A 17,622-nucleotide genomic window follows, 5' to 3' on the forward strand; every position below is an offset into this window, starting at 1 on the left:
GTAGGAAATTAAAAGTAGTGCAATAAAAACATCTTTTGCTTTAAACTTGCTACAGAAAACAGCTGTTAAATACCAGCTTCTCTGGTAATTTAGAATAAAATATGCAAGGTATGTCTAAGGTTACAGCAAAAGACATATCTTACACTGCAATTCATATTTTTTCAACATAACTTTCTTTGTAAACCATCTCAAATTTCTGTCCAGTAAAAGCTTGCTATATAGGTGTCTGTTGTTACCAGTTAGCTTCTTTCCATTTATTTCGATGGCTGACAATTTAGCAGTTCTATTTTTGTGTGTGTTCTCCCTGAAGTGCATAAAGCACTTCTGATTGTTTAGCCTTAAAGCTCCAGAGAGTTTGGAAAACCTCTAGGCTGCTTCTGTTTATTGTACACACTTGCACTGTTAAGGGCTTATTTTCAACAAGAGGGAAACAAGGTAAAGACCAATGGTGCATATCACTCTACCAGCACATCTTGCTGTACAGAACAGTGTTTGACCTATTTTACATATATATATGTATATATATACCATTAAATTGATTCTGTTTTCTCATAGGTACTAATTTGGTCCTTGGTGATAGTTCACTTCATGTTTATAGTTTCTGCTGCTAATACAAAGGGGCCTGTTCAATTTTCTTCACTGCCTGCTAGCTGTAACAGGCAAAATTACAGGCTAATGGTGAGATGAGCAACTTATTATGCATGATAATCAATACTTGAAATCCATTTCCCATGATGTGACACAAAAAAAATGAAGTGAAGACAGATTTTCAAAACTAGAATATCAAAACTCATGCAGTGCAGGTGGTTTTCACTTCAAGGTCATTCGGGATTTGTTTCTTCACAAAACTGCCTTATTTTTTGACTTCATATTTAATTCACTCACTGCTAAGATGCCCGGGGAGCAGAAATGGAAAGTTAGTCAATATTGCAAGTATGAATGCAAGTATAAAAACTGCTTTAGCAAATGCAGGAAATGGGAAGGGGAAGGAAGATGTTACAGCCAATATATATGATATATAAGCTGTATGGCATATATCTCTTTTACTTACAGAGCTTGCCAGCAAACTTTATATTTTTATTGATGTGAATGAATAATGCAAATACTGTATAAGTTATCCTCATACACAGTGTATGAGTAGGCAAATGAGCTAACAAATTCAAATCTTAGAACACAACTTGGTGACAAAATCAACCTAATCAATTTTGAAAATCTCAAAGCATAGTTTTTGGCACAGTACTGAGTACCTAGCATAGTTAAAAAATTTCCATTGGCTGAGAAATTCTCTGATCTTTACCTTTCATCTTAAGTTTATTAATTTCAACAAATGAATCAGTTCAGGGAATTATTTTGTTAATAATGTACAGTCAATTTTTAGATTAGGAGAAAGTTTTAAAATGGAGTCTCCTATTACATAAATTATCCAGCTGTGTATTTTATACTTATATATATATTTAATGTTGATAGTAGGAGGTTATGTAAGTTAATTTTCAGATGCTATGACACAAAGCTAGTACATGAAAGACTGAAAAAGCTTCCCTTCTTCAGATCTTCTGATTCTCTTCTAGTAAACTGTGACCTTTCAACATATTAAACATGGGAGAGCTATTTTCCTTTTTTTTAAAAAAATTTTATTTTAAATTTTTGTCTTTTGCTAAAAAGAGACCAAAATTATATGAAAAAAAAGTATAAATTATAGTTAAGTTTGCAAAAAATAAAAAATAAAAATTGTTGGCAAATCTATTACTTGCTTAGGAAAACCTTCAAAAATGCCCGCAGACTTTTATTCAGCATTGTCGTGCATATCATATAAGAAGAAAGTCATTTCAGATATATGTTAGAGAAAATCCTGAATGAAGCAACTATTATTTCTCATTACTTTACACTTTTTCATTACGTTACACTTTTTAAGCCAGTGGGTAAGTTTACCACAAATCCACTCTAGGATTTGTAGGAGGAAAAGAAAAAATAGCAAAATCAACTTAGAGAAAGCATTTGCAAAGTCTAAAATGCCCAAATTGCTATAGAAAGTTTGGTTTGCCTTGGCCTTGGAACATTCTTTTTTATTTCCATTTCTTTTTCTCTCTTTCTCTCTTTCTCTCTTTCTCTCTTTCTCTCTTTCTCTCTTTCTCTCTTTCTCTCTTTCTCTCTTTCTCTCTTTCTCTCTTTCTCTCTTTCTCTCTCTTAATCATTCTCTTCCTTCCTTCCTTCCTTCCTTCCTTCCTTCCTTCCTTCCTTCCTTCCTTCCTTCCTTCCTTCCTTCCTTCCTTCCTTCCTTCCTTCCTTCCTTCCTTCCTTCCTTCCTTCCTTCCTTCCTTCCTTCCTTCCTCCCTCCCTCCCTCCCTCCCTCCCTCCCTCCTTTCCTCCCTTCCTCTCTCCCCCCCACCCCCACCCCCCCCGTTTCTTTAGAGGGAGGGATTAGAAGTTTCACTTGGTAGCTTTACACTGCAGAGCTTTGAAGCTGTAGAAGCTCTGGAAAACTAGATACAGAAAACCCTAGTGGAAGTGAACTAATGGTTGGAATAAGGTATATATTATTTTTATGTATTAAATGTATGACTATATTTTTCATTAAACAGTTTTCCCACATGTTGTGCCTATGGGTGGGCATATATGTCCATTCCATTTCATTCAAGTGAAGTGAAATCAGAATTTTTCCCAGTTCTGTCAGTGTACTATAGTCTCAAAATTGGGGATGCATTTTACTCTTGCTTTTCATTATGATTACTCTAATTTGTATTCTACACTAGAACCAGAATACGGTTTACTTTTCCTTGGAGGTCCCCTAAATTTTTTATCTTTTAAGCCTGTGGCTTAACATTCTCTTCCTCAAAAATCACTCTGTGTCCTCCTCATCATTCTTACTTGCTTTTGTTATTTATTTATTTATTTATAAGATATTAAACTTTTCAAGGAAGAGAGCATGTATACAGAATAACACTCTTTCATAGGATTTCATCATTAATAATAATAATAAAAAAAATCTGAGTAAATTATCTCATTTTGATTTAATTGATCATTGTGACATACAATTTTGGATAATTTTAAGTCACATTATATTCATGTCTATTGGACTCACAGAAGATGTGTTTTTTCTGTGTTAGGTTTTTACAGTGCAGCTGTTCATGAATCTGGCGGTTATTTACAGACATCATAAGATTACAAGGAATTTATTTTTTAATTTAAAATTTACCCTATTTTCAGGTCACCAAGTTTGCTCTTTTTTTTTTTTCTTTTTTTTTTTTTAAGATCTGTTGTACATGTGTGTGCGTGTGATACATCCTTACATATAAATACATATTTACATTTTTTTTTTTTTTTTTTTGCCAGCTGAAACTCCAGGCATTTAGTATGTACTGAATTCCTCAAATAAAATTTGAAACACATTTTTCTATTATGTGGCTGAAAATACTTAATAGTTAAAAATCAGACTCAAAATTCTGATCAAAACCTAGAGATGGTAAAATGATTAATTTTGTCAAGAATTTTAAAATGGTGAAGGGTGACCCAAACATATTCTCTTAGTGCAAAATAACAGACAAACTAAGAACTATTAAAATTTATGTTCTAAGACTGTAGTGAACAATATGTATATATATTATATAAATATATATTTTTTGAAAGAAATAAGACTACAGAAATCCTGATAACATTATCAGTTCAAATATCATGTCATGGTTTGTCATTCTTTCAAACTGTATGTATTGAGGAAACACATTTTCAGTTATTGCACCACAGCAAAAAAACAGGAAAGCTGATTACATGATCCATACTCATGCCTAATAAAATTGCAATACACACTTTTTGACAAACTTATATTTAATGCATACTGGTGGAAAATTTTAGTTCTCTGTTCTCAGCAGGAAAAGTAGGCTCTTTAACAAAACATTTTTATTTCATGACTGTCATACAACATAACAATTACAAAAGAAATGGAGGTGACAAAATGAAAAGCTAGCTTGCTGATTTGTATGAAGTGTTTGTATTTCCAGAAAGGCAGTCATTGCTCAGTTATTTGATTTGAAAAATTAATCCTGATAATGCCTTTTGAGTTCCTTAAGTAGTGTTCGCTATTTTCTAGGATGAGTTTTACAGAACAAAGCCTAACAGATTTCTACAGCAGATTAGTTTACAGATGAAGCTCAATTCCACTGAGAATGATTCTCTAATGACCCCTTTTTGCTTCCATTGGGCTGTGTGAATGCTTTAATACCTAGAGAATAGCATTAAATAAATCTATTGTTTCAACTAGTCAGTCTATGCAATCCTTCTGAAATATTTTAATTACAGCTTTTCTTTTTCTCCATAATTAAGAAACCAGATGTCAAGTAAGTCCATCACAAGTTGATCATAGACTCTCCTTTAATTTAAAGAAAACCACTTATAACTAGAGTTTTTCTCTTTCTTCTTTATTTTGCAGAGCAAGAAGAATGTGTTAACTGCACAGATGAATGCAGAGTGCTTGGTCATTCTGACAGGTGTTGGATGCCACAGTTCCCTGCAGCCAGCCAGGCTGAGAATGCAGATTATCGCACAAATCTCTTTGTACCCACAGTTGAAGCTAATGTTGAGACTGAGACTTATGAAACTGTGAATCCCACTGGGAAAAAGACTTTTTGTACATTTGGGAAAGACAAGAGAGAGCACACTATTCTCATTGCCAATGTTAAACCTTATTTAAAAGCCAAACGTGCCCTGAGTCCTCTGCTTCAGGAGGTTCCCTCAGCATCGAGCAGCCCAACCAAGACATGCATTGAGCCTTGCACCTCAACAAAAGGACCTCTGGATGGCTGTGAAGTGAAATCAGGAGCCTTGGCTGAACCAAACAGCCAATACTTGTCAACTGACAGTCAGTATCTATCGCCTAGTAAACAGTCAAAAGACGCTCCCTTCATTGCATCAGATCAGATGGCTAGGGCATTTGCAGATGTGCATTCCCGAGTAAGCCGAGACTCAAGTGAGATGGACTCTGTTCTGGAGCAGTTAGACCGTTCAGCCCGGGATCTAGGCAGGGAGTCGGTGGATGCCGAGGAAGTTGTCAGAGAAATAGACAAGCTCTTGCAGGACTGTCGGGGAAGCGACCCTGTGGCTGTCAGAAAGTGAGGGGAAAATAAGGACAGGCTGGCAGTTACATTCCTCTTCTGCTGATTAAAAACAAAACAATCAAAAATAAATAAATAAATCATAAAATCCCCTGGCTGTAACCGATTTACAAGAATGAAGGAAGACCAATGCTGCTTTAAGGCTTTTAGTGAACATCTGAAGTGCCCACAAGTATGTTCTTTTCACTGCTCTTTCTTTTTGACAGATAACACTGGTTTCATTTTGACCAAACTTTCATTAAGGCAGAGTCAAGTACACTAAGAACTATATGAATGAAGGAAAGATGGTGCCATTTTGACAATCTGATAGGAAGGTGTGAGAAAGGTGGAATGGAAATACATCTGATACTTTGAGACTGTCCTCAATAGCTGATGCTGACTTTACTGTTTACGTATAAACCCCAAGAAAAACAGGGTTGAATATTTCTGCTGATCTGTGGTGAATTTCCAGCAGTGACCGCAGGCTTCTACTGAAAGTCCTAAAAAGAGTTCTTGTAGTAGTCCAAGTGACACCGAACATTAACATTCATTTGTGGTAAACATTTATGTACAAAGTTATCTGCCACAAATATGAGAGAAAAGAAAAAAAAAAAAAAAAAAAAAAAAGAAGGAACAAGAAAACAAACAAAAACCCACCATTCCAAATCATTACTCAACAAAACATATCCTGATCATTAGTAAAACACTTCATATCACATTAAGGTTAAATGTAAAATGATATAGTCCATCTTGTCCTGCACACACATAAGATAATTCACTTGATAAAAAAGAAAAAAAAAGGATTTTAATATCTATTTAGCATTTTAGTGTCCAACAAAACTATAGTTAGTGATAAGTTTAAAAGAAAAAATAAGGGGGAAATAAGTTTTGAAAAAAAAAATAGTTACCTTTCAGGGTAATGCGCAAAAGAAATTAACATTATTAACACTTTTATATTCATTTGTGGACACTAAAATAGCTCAGGAAGGTGAAAATGTCTTAGACATCCACACAAATCACATGATCATTTATATGTGCAAATGTAAGAAGATTCAGTGTGTTTACATCAAATGACATATTTTTATTGATTTATTGCAGATTCAGTGCATATGAGCCAAATTGTTGAGTGTATAAGAGCTATATTGTGTATTTTATTAAATTAATATATAGTTGTGTTGCAAAAATATTTGGGCTTATATTGTAAATGGCAAGTGTTGCCTCAGTAGCTGTCGAACTCTATGAGTTTTGTTTTTTCCTGCTTCCTTTTCCCCATGGATTGTGGGAAGCAGTGCCTCAGAGCAAAGTCTCTTGTTTAATGTATGGTCTACAAAGTACTGCAGTACATAATCTGTTCAAAATGTGTTTGAGTGAGCTGATGGAGCTAACCGAATGGCCTACAAATACATCCATCAGTCATGGTTATGTGCAAGTCCTTGTAGAAGCTAAACATGCAAACATGTTTAATAACAAAAATTACACTCAAACCCACACCTGGAACCTCCTTGTTTGTTTTGTTCTGTTTTGCTTTCCCAAACACATGCAGATAGTCTATTTAATGTAGGCTATTTGATTGACTTCTTAAGAGATGACACCCTTTTTAAAGTTTTGCTAATAAGTTGAGAGAGCTGCAAACATGTCAGTGCCAAAACATGTCAAGCCATGAACAATATTTTCTCTGATTCTTTAGATTATGCCATTTATTACTGTAGTTCTAGTTATACATGGTTTATCTGGGGGGTGGGGGGTGGGGGGTAAGTTTTAGTTTTGTTTTCATTTGTTCCGAAAAATATTTGCAGAATAACTTGGAAAGAGTTTCAACTTTTCAAATAATTTTTCTAAGGGTAATTTTATTGCATTTGAAAATTTCAAAATTACCTTCAGATGGAAGTTGAAAAAAGACAACCCACATTCAAAATAAAATAACAGAAAGAAAAAGAAAAAGAAAAAGAAAAAGAAAAAGAAAAAGAAAAAGAAAAAGAAAAAGAAAGAAAAAATATTTAGCTCAGGGTCTGTCCTTATATGCCTCAGATACTCTTGGATGCTCTATGGCACATTTTTTAAATATAGTGTCTGGGTTATATTAAATTTAACCTCTACTATACAAACACAAATAAAAGAGGTTTGTTTGTAAATTTAGGTTGGCAATCTCAAATCTCACAAAGCCATACTTTTCATCAGTTCAAGGAAGAACAGCAATACATTTTCATGTTGGCATTGCTGTTAAAGGGTGATTTTAATTAGTCGGTCCTACAATGAATTGTCTTTGGTTGTTGGAAACACACATTCTGAAAGTTTGCTCTTAGCTCCTGCTGTTAGAAGAAGTTTACAATTACATGTAAACAAAGGATCTTGTACATGTTTTATCAAGCTACTCTCCATGTTTTGGACAATTTATGTAACTAAAATGTGGTGTTGTCTGTGTTATATATATTTTTTCTTTTTGGCCAGGAGACCCAAGATTGATTTTGCTTGATAGCTTGATAGCTTGAAATTCCATAGTGGAGAGGATTTCCTATCATTTGATCAGTCTTTTATACGTATTTCTGTGGTGCTCATCACTTCAGTGTCTGTGCACCAAGTCTTTAGCTCTGCCAGTGAGATCCATTATTCAGCAAAATCTAAGCCAGTATGTAAATGCAGTCAAGTGATAGAGATTTGTGTATTTTATAAATGATTTTAACACTGAGTAACCAATTGTACAATTCATTGTATATGTCTGAAGACATAAACCCACAATATTTTGAGAAAGGGCTGTGCCAATGTAAGAAGAATTTACCTTAAGGCTCTCTGTCACTAGTAATTTACTAGCTTTAGCTGTTTAACACATTATCTGTATTTAGTAGTGATTATTTATTTACCACTCTGAGGTAATTCAGAATTCATGACTCACAGCTTTATAGGAGAGTTTAGGAAATCTTGCTTTTATTTAATTTGGCTGACAACTGCCTTGTGTTATAGATCTTTGGCATACTGCTTCCAGTAAGCATATCCCAGGTTAAAAAATCCGTTTCATAATTTAGGATTCATAACGTACCAAAAAAAACAGTGAAGCTTATACATTGTGAGTTTTGCTGGTTCAGTTAAAATTAACGTGATTATGTGTGAAGGAAATACCACACACGAAAGAATTAAAATGTATATTTTTTTTTCTCTTTGGTATCTCTGCTATCTATCACCACTGGAGAAAGAGACAGCAATGGAAGATGGAGTTTGCGCTATTTCTCTCGTTCTTATGTACATGTCTTATAAAACTGAAATAAAATGTCTGTCACATGACTATAGAGAGAATGGCTGAGCTAAGGGAAAGCAAGTAAAGTGATGAATAAAATTGTACTGTACACTGTGAATAGAGCATAAGACATTTTGTATTTTACTTCCTTTTTTTTTTTTTTTTTTTTTTTTTTTTAAATTAATGAAAGCCAACAACTGAGAGTTCCTTAAAAGATTGGCCAATCAAATCAGGACTCAAAATCAGACCTTATTTTTTCCCCTCTTTTTTCCTAGCAGGAACATCAGGAAAGAGATTCTTCTAAACTATGATTTGCCACCTGAGGAGATAGGCTTTACAGTCCAAGCTACTCCCAGAAGTTAAATATTGCTCACAATAGAGCAAGGTACATCACCCAAACAAACTTTTAAGCTGTTTGTTGCCTAATGGAAGGGAAATTGCTAAGGTGAAGAAGTCGGAAGCCTAGCGTATTATACACCCACTATTGTTTAACTACTTTCTTTTGACATGAGGCAATGATTACTATTGCATTAATTCAAATGGAAGTGTTGGCTATCAAGATTTGTTGATTTGAAGTGTAACTGAATGAAACCTGATTAAGGTTTTAACTTCTCTGGCCCAGTTGTGCTACAGGTTGGCATTCACTTTTATCAGCCCATGTCTCCCCATATGGCTCAAAGTTGCACCAATGACTGGTGAATGACATACAAACACACAAGAAACAAGCAAGCAAACAAACAAACAAAAAACCCCACACAAACAAACAAACAAAAGCAGCATACATTGTATGAATTATCTCAAACGCTATCGTTCAATGGCTGTGTTTAATGTGACCTATCTGGAAAATGAGGACTATGAATAAAAAGCAATTACTAATAGTGGTGTTGCCTGCTTTTGCATTCATTAACACAGAAGAAATGTGTTAAACACTGCATACCACAGGGAGCCTGATGGTAATTACTTTGGAAAAGCAACTTGTGGCATTGCGGCTGTTACAGCTAGTTATCAGTTTGCCAAAAAAATGACAGTTCCTGCTTCATTTATTAGAAATGTGTAACCGTTTTCTCTCAACAGGAAGGTGGTGAAGAGTTTTCATCAAGCTGGGTAGGTTTATCTTTTAAGCAGCTGATGTGCTGAATCCCTACAGGCTCTTATTTGCTCACGGATATATGGAGCTGAATAAAGGATAGTTTGGTTCAGTACACTGGTGTGAGTTCACCAAAAGCATTATAAATGAGGGTAAAAGTTCTCAAAGGCTGTCAGCCCAACATGAAAGATCAAAACACAGCCTGAGTATACAAGTGGAGAAAATAATCTAAAGAATATAAAGCCTTTTTTTTCTTCTTCTTTTATTTTGTGTGTGTGTGTGTGTCTTTCTTAAGAGCCTGAGTAAATAATTTCATTTCATGTTGCTGTAAACATGACAAAAGCTGAGAAAATATGAGTATGTCCTGCTGATTGTGGTTGTTATAATTTAATACCTTAATTAACCTTTTTTTTTTTTTTTTAAATAAAAAAAGAAAGAAAAAAGAAAAACAAAAAATGGAAAGAGGAAAGCAAAAAAAAAAAAAAAAGATAACTTCTGTTTGAACATCGTGAATTACACTGAGTATGTGGCCCTCCTTTCTCCTTGTGTCTGTGTGATGTAACATTGACATAGCAAATAATGTAAAACCTCTTTACTGGTTTATTTATTTATTTACTAATAATTAAGTAATTAGGCATTGCTTTTGTCAGCTAAATAGGATTTTTAGATTTTTAGATTTTTAGATTGTTCAGACTACTACAGGTATTTTAAAGATATAGATTAGTCCTGAAGGCAGAATTAACTTTTACCCATTGCATGTTTTCTGCAAGCCTCTTTGCCAGAAACAAAACCAGCCTGCATCTAATTAGCTGGCTATTCTAGACATATAAAACCCCTATTGTTTCCTTCTCTTTTTCCTGCTACATATATTTGTCTTTCTACAGGCTGAATTCCAAAATCTAGCAAGCCACTGTCTGTGCAGAGTCCTGCCAGAATGTACCTTATGCTGCTGAAGGCCTCATTGGACATGGGATGTTGCTGTCTTGCTGTCTTCAACTGTGTGTAATTCAGAGCTTGGCTGGATCCACAGTATATGTAGAACAAGTCATAAACCATCCTGGCTTTTCTTTACCCAGAATACAGAGTCATTGATTTCTCATTTGGAAAGTGGCCAGATTGTCAAATAGAGATTCTTAGATCTCCCTTAAGCCAACCACATATAACTGCTTCAGGGTTTTCACTCATGGGATAAATGCGTTGTCTTTATCCCTTATTGAGTCTAAGACATAAAAGCAACTGAAAGCTTATTTTTTCATTTGGTAATGTTTCCCCCAAAATTGTATTTCTCCTGCAGATACAAGAGATGGCTCTCTGCCTTATGTATAGCTTTATTTGTGAAAGGTCACCTTAGTATCAGTAGTGCATGCAGAAATGGATCAGGGAATTAATGAGCCACTTTAAAATTTTCTGAGATGTATATTCCATAATGCATATGTTATGATTCAGGGAAGAGAGCAGAGTATCTTGGTTTATTTATTACTGATGGTTCCCAATAATGCCTGGCTCACAAAAGCCATTAGTTTTGGATAAATATTTTTTCTGTGATCTGGATACATTCCTTTTTAATTATTATTTTATATGTACATTTTCCCCTAAATATATACTGTTCAAATTGTAGGCCCTTTGTTATTCTTTAAAATTAAAATAGTGTTCTGACATAGGGATCCTTCCCTTAGGTCCTTTGGGTTAGAGATATTTTATTTGTACCAGAATCCAAAATGTCTATAAACTGTCTGCCATTTACCTTGGTAAGAAGCAAGAATGTAGACATAGATTGAAACATAGACAACTGGACAAAAGATTTAATTTTTGACGTGCTGGGAAACTGACTAATTAAAATTCCATCTCTTAAAATATTTTGTGTTTAGTGCCTTGACTTTTAAGTCCATATAATTCTTATTAAAGCATACCTGCTGAACTGCTGTCAAAGAGCTAGGGGATCAGCAAGTCTATCATCCTCAACTTTTTCCAAAAACAGCATTTAAACTGCCTCTAGAAATCAGTTGATTGCTCGTGCAATTCAAAAACATATTTGCAATATGTTTGCAACAAGAAATACTCCTTAACAAATCTGCAATTACATTTTGTATTAGCTGTAAATTTTTCATCTTTTTAAGGGCAATCGCATGCAGAACTCTTTTCAGTGGTTTGATTTGAAAGTGATAAAAAATATTATTGAGCTGGCATCAACATTAAAATGGAAACAGCATACCTGTCTGACCATCAGAAAATGACATTTATCTTCTTCTGTTATTATTGTTTTTAGCAAAATATTCTATGTATCTGTTTTTAACCCTTTTACAACAAACATCTTCTACAATGTTACATGCTATAAGGATTTCGCAAGTATCTCTTTTATTAGGCACACTTCCTCATTTTTTATGTCCATTTAAATATTTTACATTGCAAATTTGTCTTGTATAGAGAATTCATATACTACCATACAATTAAAAAAAAAAAAAAAGATTTTCTGTACATAAGAATTCCATTTATTTCTCAGAATTCTACTTGTTTAAAAATTTGATCATATTATATTTGCTAAAATATATAAAAGCCATATTTTTATTTTCCAGTTAAAACACTTTTCTTTTTATGGATAAATTCTCCATCACTATTGTGAGTTCAATGGGAGATCCTGTTGAGAAGAATATTATTAGTAAACTAGTCAACTTTAAATCATTGCTTCCATAATAACTAAATATATAGCTATTTCATCTTCAGTGAAAATTATTTTGTTTTGGTATTTTTAAACTGAAAATATGAGGAAGTTAAATAGCTGATATGTATATTCTAGATAATTAATGTATTCAATATCTTCTAACCATAATATGGATCATAACTATGTATTTCATTATCAATACATTTTTAGGAGCTGTCTTAAACCATATGACAAATTGTATTTATTCTCAATACCCTTTGGCTTTCTATGCTTAAATCTATATTGGCCATAGGAATGATTATCTATAATCTTATGTCTCACTCTAGGTGGAAAACAAAACGACTGCAAACTATTGCTGTAACATTTAATAACATTTGTATAACATCAAGTGAATTTAGTAAATATAGCAGAAAAGAATAAATGTGAAGCTATTTTAATAATGTTACAGTACCATTATATTATAAGAGATTTAGAAGGGAGATTAACAACTGTTAATAAGCCTTTATCTTTGACCACAACATAAACTGCTTAAAAACATTGAGGTTTTGCCTCAGGTCAAAGTCTGCAGTGGAAAAGAAGTGAAAGTAGTGGAAGGCTCCAGAATAAACACCCTGTCCAGACAGACTCTGGACTTCTTTTGTGCTATTTTCTTATGGAAGAGATTCTAAAGACTGGTAATTATGCTTCCATAATAAATTTTGCTCAGCTTCCATAATAAATTTTGCTCAACCACACTACAGTGTAAGCAAAGCAGCTCCCCATTATACACCAACTCTGCCACTCAGTGCACCAATACTACTTCAGCAGAATCTGATTAGTTGACTGATTTAAGGATGTAATGTGGGCAGAAATGCATTTGTTTAGTTGACAGTGTTTTTTGTACATGTCAAAAGTAAGACAAAGCACTCCGCTAAAAAGAAAACACATAAGTTTTGAAAAGGTAACAGTCTTCTTAAATAGTGTCCAGAAGACAGTAAATAAATAAATAAATCAGGAAAGATGCAAATATAGCCTTGTTCATGGACAGTTTTCTTCCACAGTTCAATTTAGTAACACTGCTGATGACTATAAATATACCACCATTCTTTTCTAAACACACTATTTCCAGTAGACTAAAACAGGAATCTAGAAACAGGGAAAAAAATAATTAAAAAAAAATAATAAAAAGCATGCTTGTTAAAGTTCTCCAACAATTATTAGTAATCTCTGCAGTGCTAAAACTTAAAACCACTGCAAATTCAAATGTGTTTGGAGGCAGAAATCAAGAAAAAGAAAAAAAAGAAAAAAAGGAAATAGAACAAGATGGTTTGAGCAGACTTAGAGTACTTACTAGATCTTATCAACCTAGGGAAAATGGCAGGGACCCCCTATATATATACTTCTTGCAACAGTGAGAGGAGTAGGAACAATTTTAGGATGTTTGAATTGAGGGCTCATCTTCAAAAAACTTTCCTGAAGGTTTGCCGTGCTTAATGTGGGATCAGGAATGTAAAAATGAGACCGGTCTACTGCTAACCAGTAATTCCTCTAGACTAAGGTTCTGTTTGTATCACCTCCTGCCTAGAAGAAATTTAAGCTTCACTGGGCAATGACAGCATTCACTAGTGAGGAGCCATCAGGTGCTGCAGCCGAATCTCAAATCCCATAGCTTCCTGAAAGTGCTTGCCAGCTCTCCTATTCACTTTTTTTTTTTTTTTTCCTTTATCCCGAGTGTTTGTAAGGTGTATTAGAAAATACTAGTCCACATTTCCAAACCTTTGAGGGTGGTCTGGAGGAAGACCAATCCTTACTCAATTCATGAGTTGGCTAGCACAGAATGGATTTTTACAGCCAGATAAAATTCGGTTAAAATTTTATTTGAAGAACCACGTTTGCTCAGTTTGTGAATTTCTTTAATTATTGTTTTTGTTTCATGTTATAAATAATCCAGAAAGACTTCAATGCTGGTGAAGCTAAAAGCATATTCATTTTTAACTGCAACATAAATATTAATCATGATCATCAATACAGACCGAGGACTTCATTTGGCTTAACATGAACAAATACTCAACAACTATGTAAAAATAGAAGTTATTATAAGCAGTAATTAATATACTGTGTTACCAGCTGACTCAAAGCATTTTGCTCAGCCTCCTTAGCTTTAAAGACTACATCAAAAGTGATGGTTAAATGTATACCAGATTCAACAAAGCACGGCAGCCCTAGGATTTCTCTTCTAGTGGTGAATTACATTACCATCCAAAATGTGTTGCAGATTTGTCGGATTTTATCTGAGCTTTTGAGATGGAATTTTGCTATATTAAAAACAAACAAACAAACAAACAAAAAACCATACACAGTATAATTGCTGATTTACCACCTCTGCTCAGTCTAATTCAGTTCTTATGGTTCATTTGCATAACAAAATTTACATTTTATTTCACAGAAAATGGTATGAATCCACCTGCCTTACTTCATATAATGTGTCAGAAAGGAGAAAAAAAGGTACAAGAAAAAGAGTGAAAAGTCAGTTACTTTTATTAAAACAAATAATGAATATACAGGTGTACTGTCTATGTGGGTAAACCAAAGTGCACAAAAAATAAAAATCCTGCTCTCCATCATTTCTACCCCCTAGTTTCTGTTTTATTGGGCATTCACAACTCAGAAGAAGTAATTTTCAAATGTGCTGCTATCACATGCCACCATCCTCATAAAATTGTATTCATTGTGAAGACTGACAGAGAATGTGCAGATATATGCAGACATATAGTGCCTTATCAAACTGCAACATCATTAAACATAACTGTCTTCCTATTGACTTGGACCTAATTCAGACACTAAAGATCACAGACAAATTACACCCTGCCCACAATGAGGTGATCAAAATAATAACAGATTAAGTTTTTTTTTTTTTTTTTTTAAATCAACAGTTTATACATATTTCTTTATATTTTTTTTTTTCACTTCTTTCAAAGCTCAAATCCTATGGGTGACAGCTGTCATTTTAAAGGTGACTCATTACTTTCATTTACAGAGTCCCCTAACAGATGGAAAGGTCTTTGTTTCCCAGGGAACACTGACAGGTTATGATTTCCAAAGCATTTAATCATTTTAACAAAACTTATACACATCTGTCAATTACTCTATCCAGTGATGTTAATAATACAGCAATCTGAGAATGACAAAGAATACTTTTCTTCTCATGAAACCACAACTTTTCCATCAAGACTGGAGAAATGGGGAAAAAAAAAAAAAGTACTTTTGAAGAGCTGTTTTCTTCCAAAGTGAATATAGGGAAAAGAATTTTTAACAGTGAAATTTTATTTTCATGGTACCTGTCCACAGAGCTTTCTCCCTCTCCTCATGAACTACAGTGATGCTATAAATCATTAAAACATACAACAGATAAAACATGACAAGCTGGAATCACATGAATAAGTAAAACCAAAGTCACTGTGCAGAACTGATAATTTTGGTCAGGTACAGAGCAAGGGATTTTGCTGTGGTGCTTTTTGTGCCTGATGGCAAACACTTCAAGCTCCCAAGGCTTCTGAACAGAGGCAGCAGATGTGTGTGTGCCATTAGATGTGTTGGTTCTGTCTCATGACTTTGCTCATTCACTACTCATTCATACATTATAGACCTGAGGTCACAACCCCCTTACATAAACCACATATTTAACTGCAATGATATTACAGAACATCTACATAGATGTTACATAGCCTTTACAGAGCAGTGACGCTGCGCTACTTTTTGGCATCTGTAATGTTCAATATCAGCTAAAACTTAAGCATTTAAACTACAACTTTTTAGTAAATCAAAATATTTTCAAAACATCTCATACCTCTATTACTTTTAGAATTATCTATATATTGTTATTATGATACCTACTACAAAATAAATAAATAAAAATAGCTAAATTCATTTGCAATGCAAACATGATTTAACTGCACTTTAGTAACATAATCCTTACATCTTTCAGTGAGGCTATGCTTTTAAGATCTTGCAATGGAAAATCTTTGTATCATCAGGTTGTTCTTAGTGCTACGTAATATCATTGTAATCATACTTAAGACAATGAAGAAGGAATAACAGGTACTTATAAATCACTATTGACAGGTATCAAAACGATTCATATTTAAAAGAGTTTATAACAAAAAATAATCAAAAACAGCAAAAAAATCATAATAATCCAATGCTTTGGACAGAGAAAATCTTATTATCTCCATACCACTCGCAGCTGGAGTAATCAGACTGAGAATTTATAGGTTATGCAGTCCACACAGGTAATACATGCTGGAGCTGGGAATTTAACTTGCTTTTTCCAAGATATCAAATCCAGACCTTTAACTACTACAACAAACTTTTTTATCTTCCGTAAACTCAGGTTGGAACAGTTGCTAGAATTTAACCATGCTCCACAACAGTTTAACACTTTCCCCAGCTTCTCTGTATATTGTATAACTTCTCTGTCATTCTTCTGGTAACAAAATAGTCAGTAAGGGTGTTTCTCAATTATTATTATTTTTTTTTTTAGAAAAACTTAGATATTGAAGATCCTTGGCATCTCTGTGTATATTCTTTTGGAAAGAGTATGGACTACATTCAAATGCTATTCTGTAAAGTAAAATAAGTGGCAGCTGGCACCATACAGTTTTGTTATAATGAAAACATGAGGTGGTTGCCATTACACAGTCCTGCACTAATGAGAACAGTAGGAGCCTAGCATTACAATAGTCTAATGAAAACAGGAAATGGCTGGCATTAGATTGGTATAATGAAAACAGGAGGTGGCTGGCATTACACTTATACAATAAATAAATTAAGATTTCTGGCCCTACTAATCTCATCTACTTCATATATGATTCCAGCATGTAAGAGAGAGGCTTATTTTTTACAACACTTCAGATGCAGGACAACGTCTTCTTGCAATTTTTAATTTCTATTTGATGGAAAAGTCTCAGGGAAATAGGGATATAATTTTAAAAAATTATTCTTCTTTTTTATTTAGAAAATAATCAAAAGCAGTATAATTTCTGACGTCTATCCTGCTAGAATGTGAAGGCTAAAACTAGTTCAATGAAAGTGAAATTCAATACTATGGGACTTTTTAATTAGCCTCACAATTACCCCTCCCGAATTTGGTTTAAGTATCCCATGGCTAAAAATAAATTGGGGTGTTTCAAGTGACATAGAGAATTAGAAAGCAAAAAGAAAAGAAGTAAAAAGTTAAGCACAAAATCAGTCATTCCACTAATGGCCTTTCCTCTAAGAAAAGAAAGGTCAGGTGTTTTTGTTCCTTGTTATTCAAGCTAACCTCTGTAGCTGAGTCTTTTTAATCATTATTGTACAAGAGGATCTTCTGTGTAGCTCTTAGATAATAAATACACAACCATCGTCTCTTTTGTTGTGACTTTTAGAGCCATCAGGAACTGACTGATTCTCACTCTCCTTAATCTGTCTGAATTCACTGTCAAGTTCATCTAGTTCAAGACCAGTACATTAAGATACTGCAGCAAACCATTTGTATGGTACCTTACAGCTCCTCAGTCTCCCATTTCTCATCTTCAAACTCAACAATTTT

At 33.8% G+C, this 17,622-nt stretch overlaps 1 protein-coding gene across 2 annotated transcripts in view; it reads left to right on the forward strand.

Annotated features, from left to right (window-relative positions):
* Positions 1–8,634, forward strand: part of PCDH17 (protocadherin 17) — an 87,743-nt gene extending 79,109 nt beyond the window's left edge. The window contains exons 5-6 of one of the 2 annotated variants that reach the window (XR_014618308.1): positions 4,421–5,274; positions 8,589–8,634. Coding sequence is in view for 1 of the 2 variants with exons in the window: in XM_084284453.1 (XP_084140579.1) it covers positions 4,421–5,103 (683 nt within the window). In the remaining variant the exon portion in view is untranslated. Of the gene's footprint in view, positions 1–4,420; positions 6,269–8,588 lie in introns of those variants that run through there. The other variant, XM_084284453.1, reaches the window with a different exon arrangement.
* The last annotated feature ends 8,988 nt before the right edge of the window (positions 8,635–17,622 follow it).

Source organism: Netta rufina (assembly GCF_964035555.1).
Source record: "Netta rufina genome assembly, chromosome: 1".
NCBI lineage: Eukaryota > Metazoa > Chordata > Aves > Anseriformes > Anatidae > Netta > Netta rufina.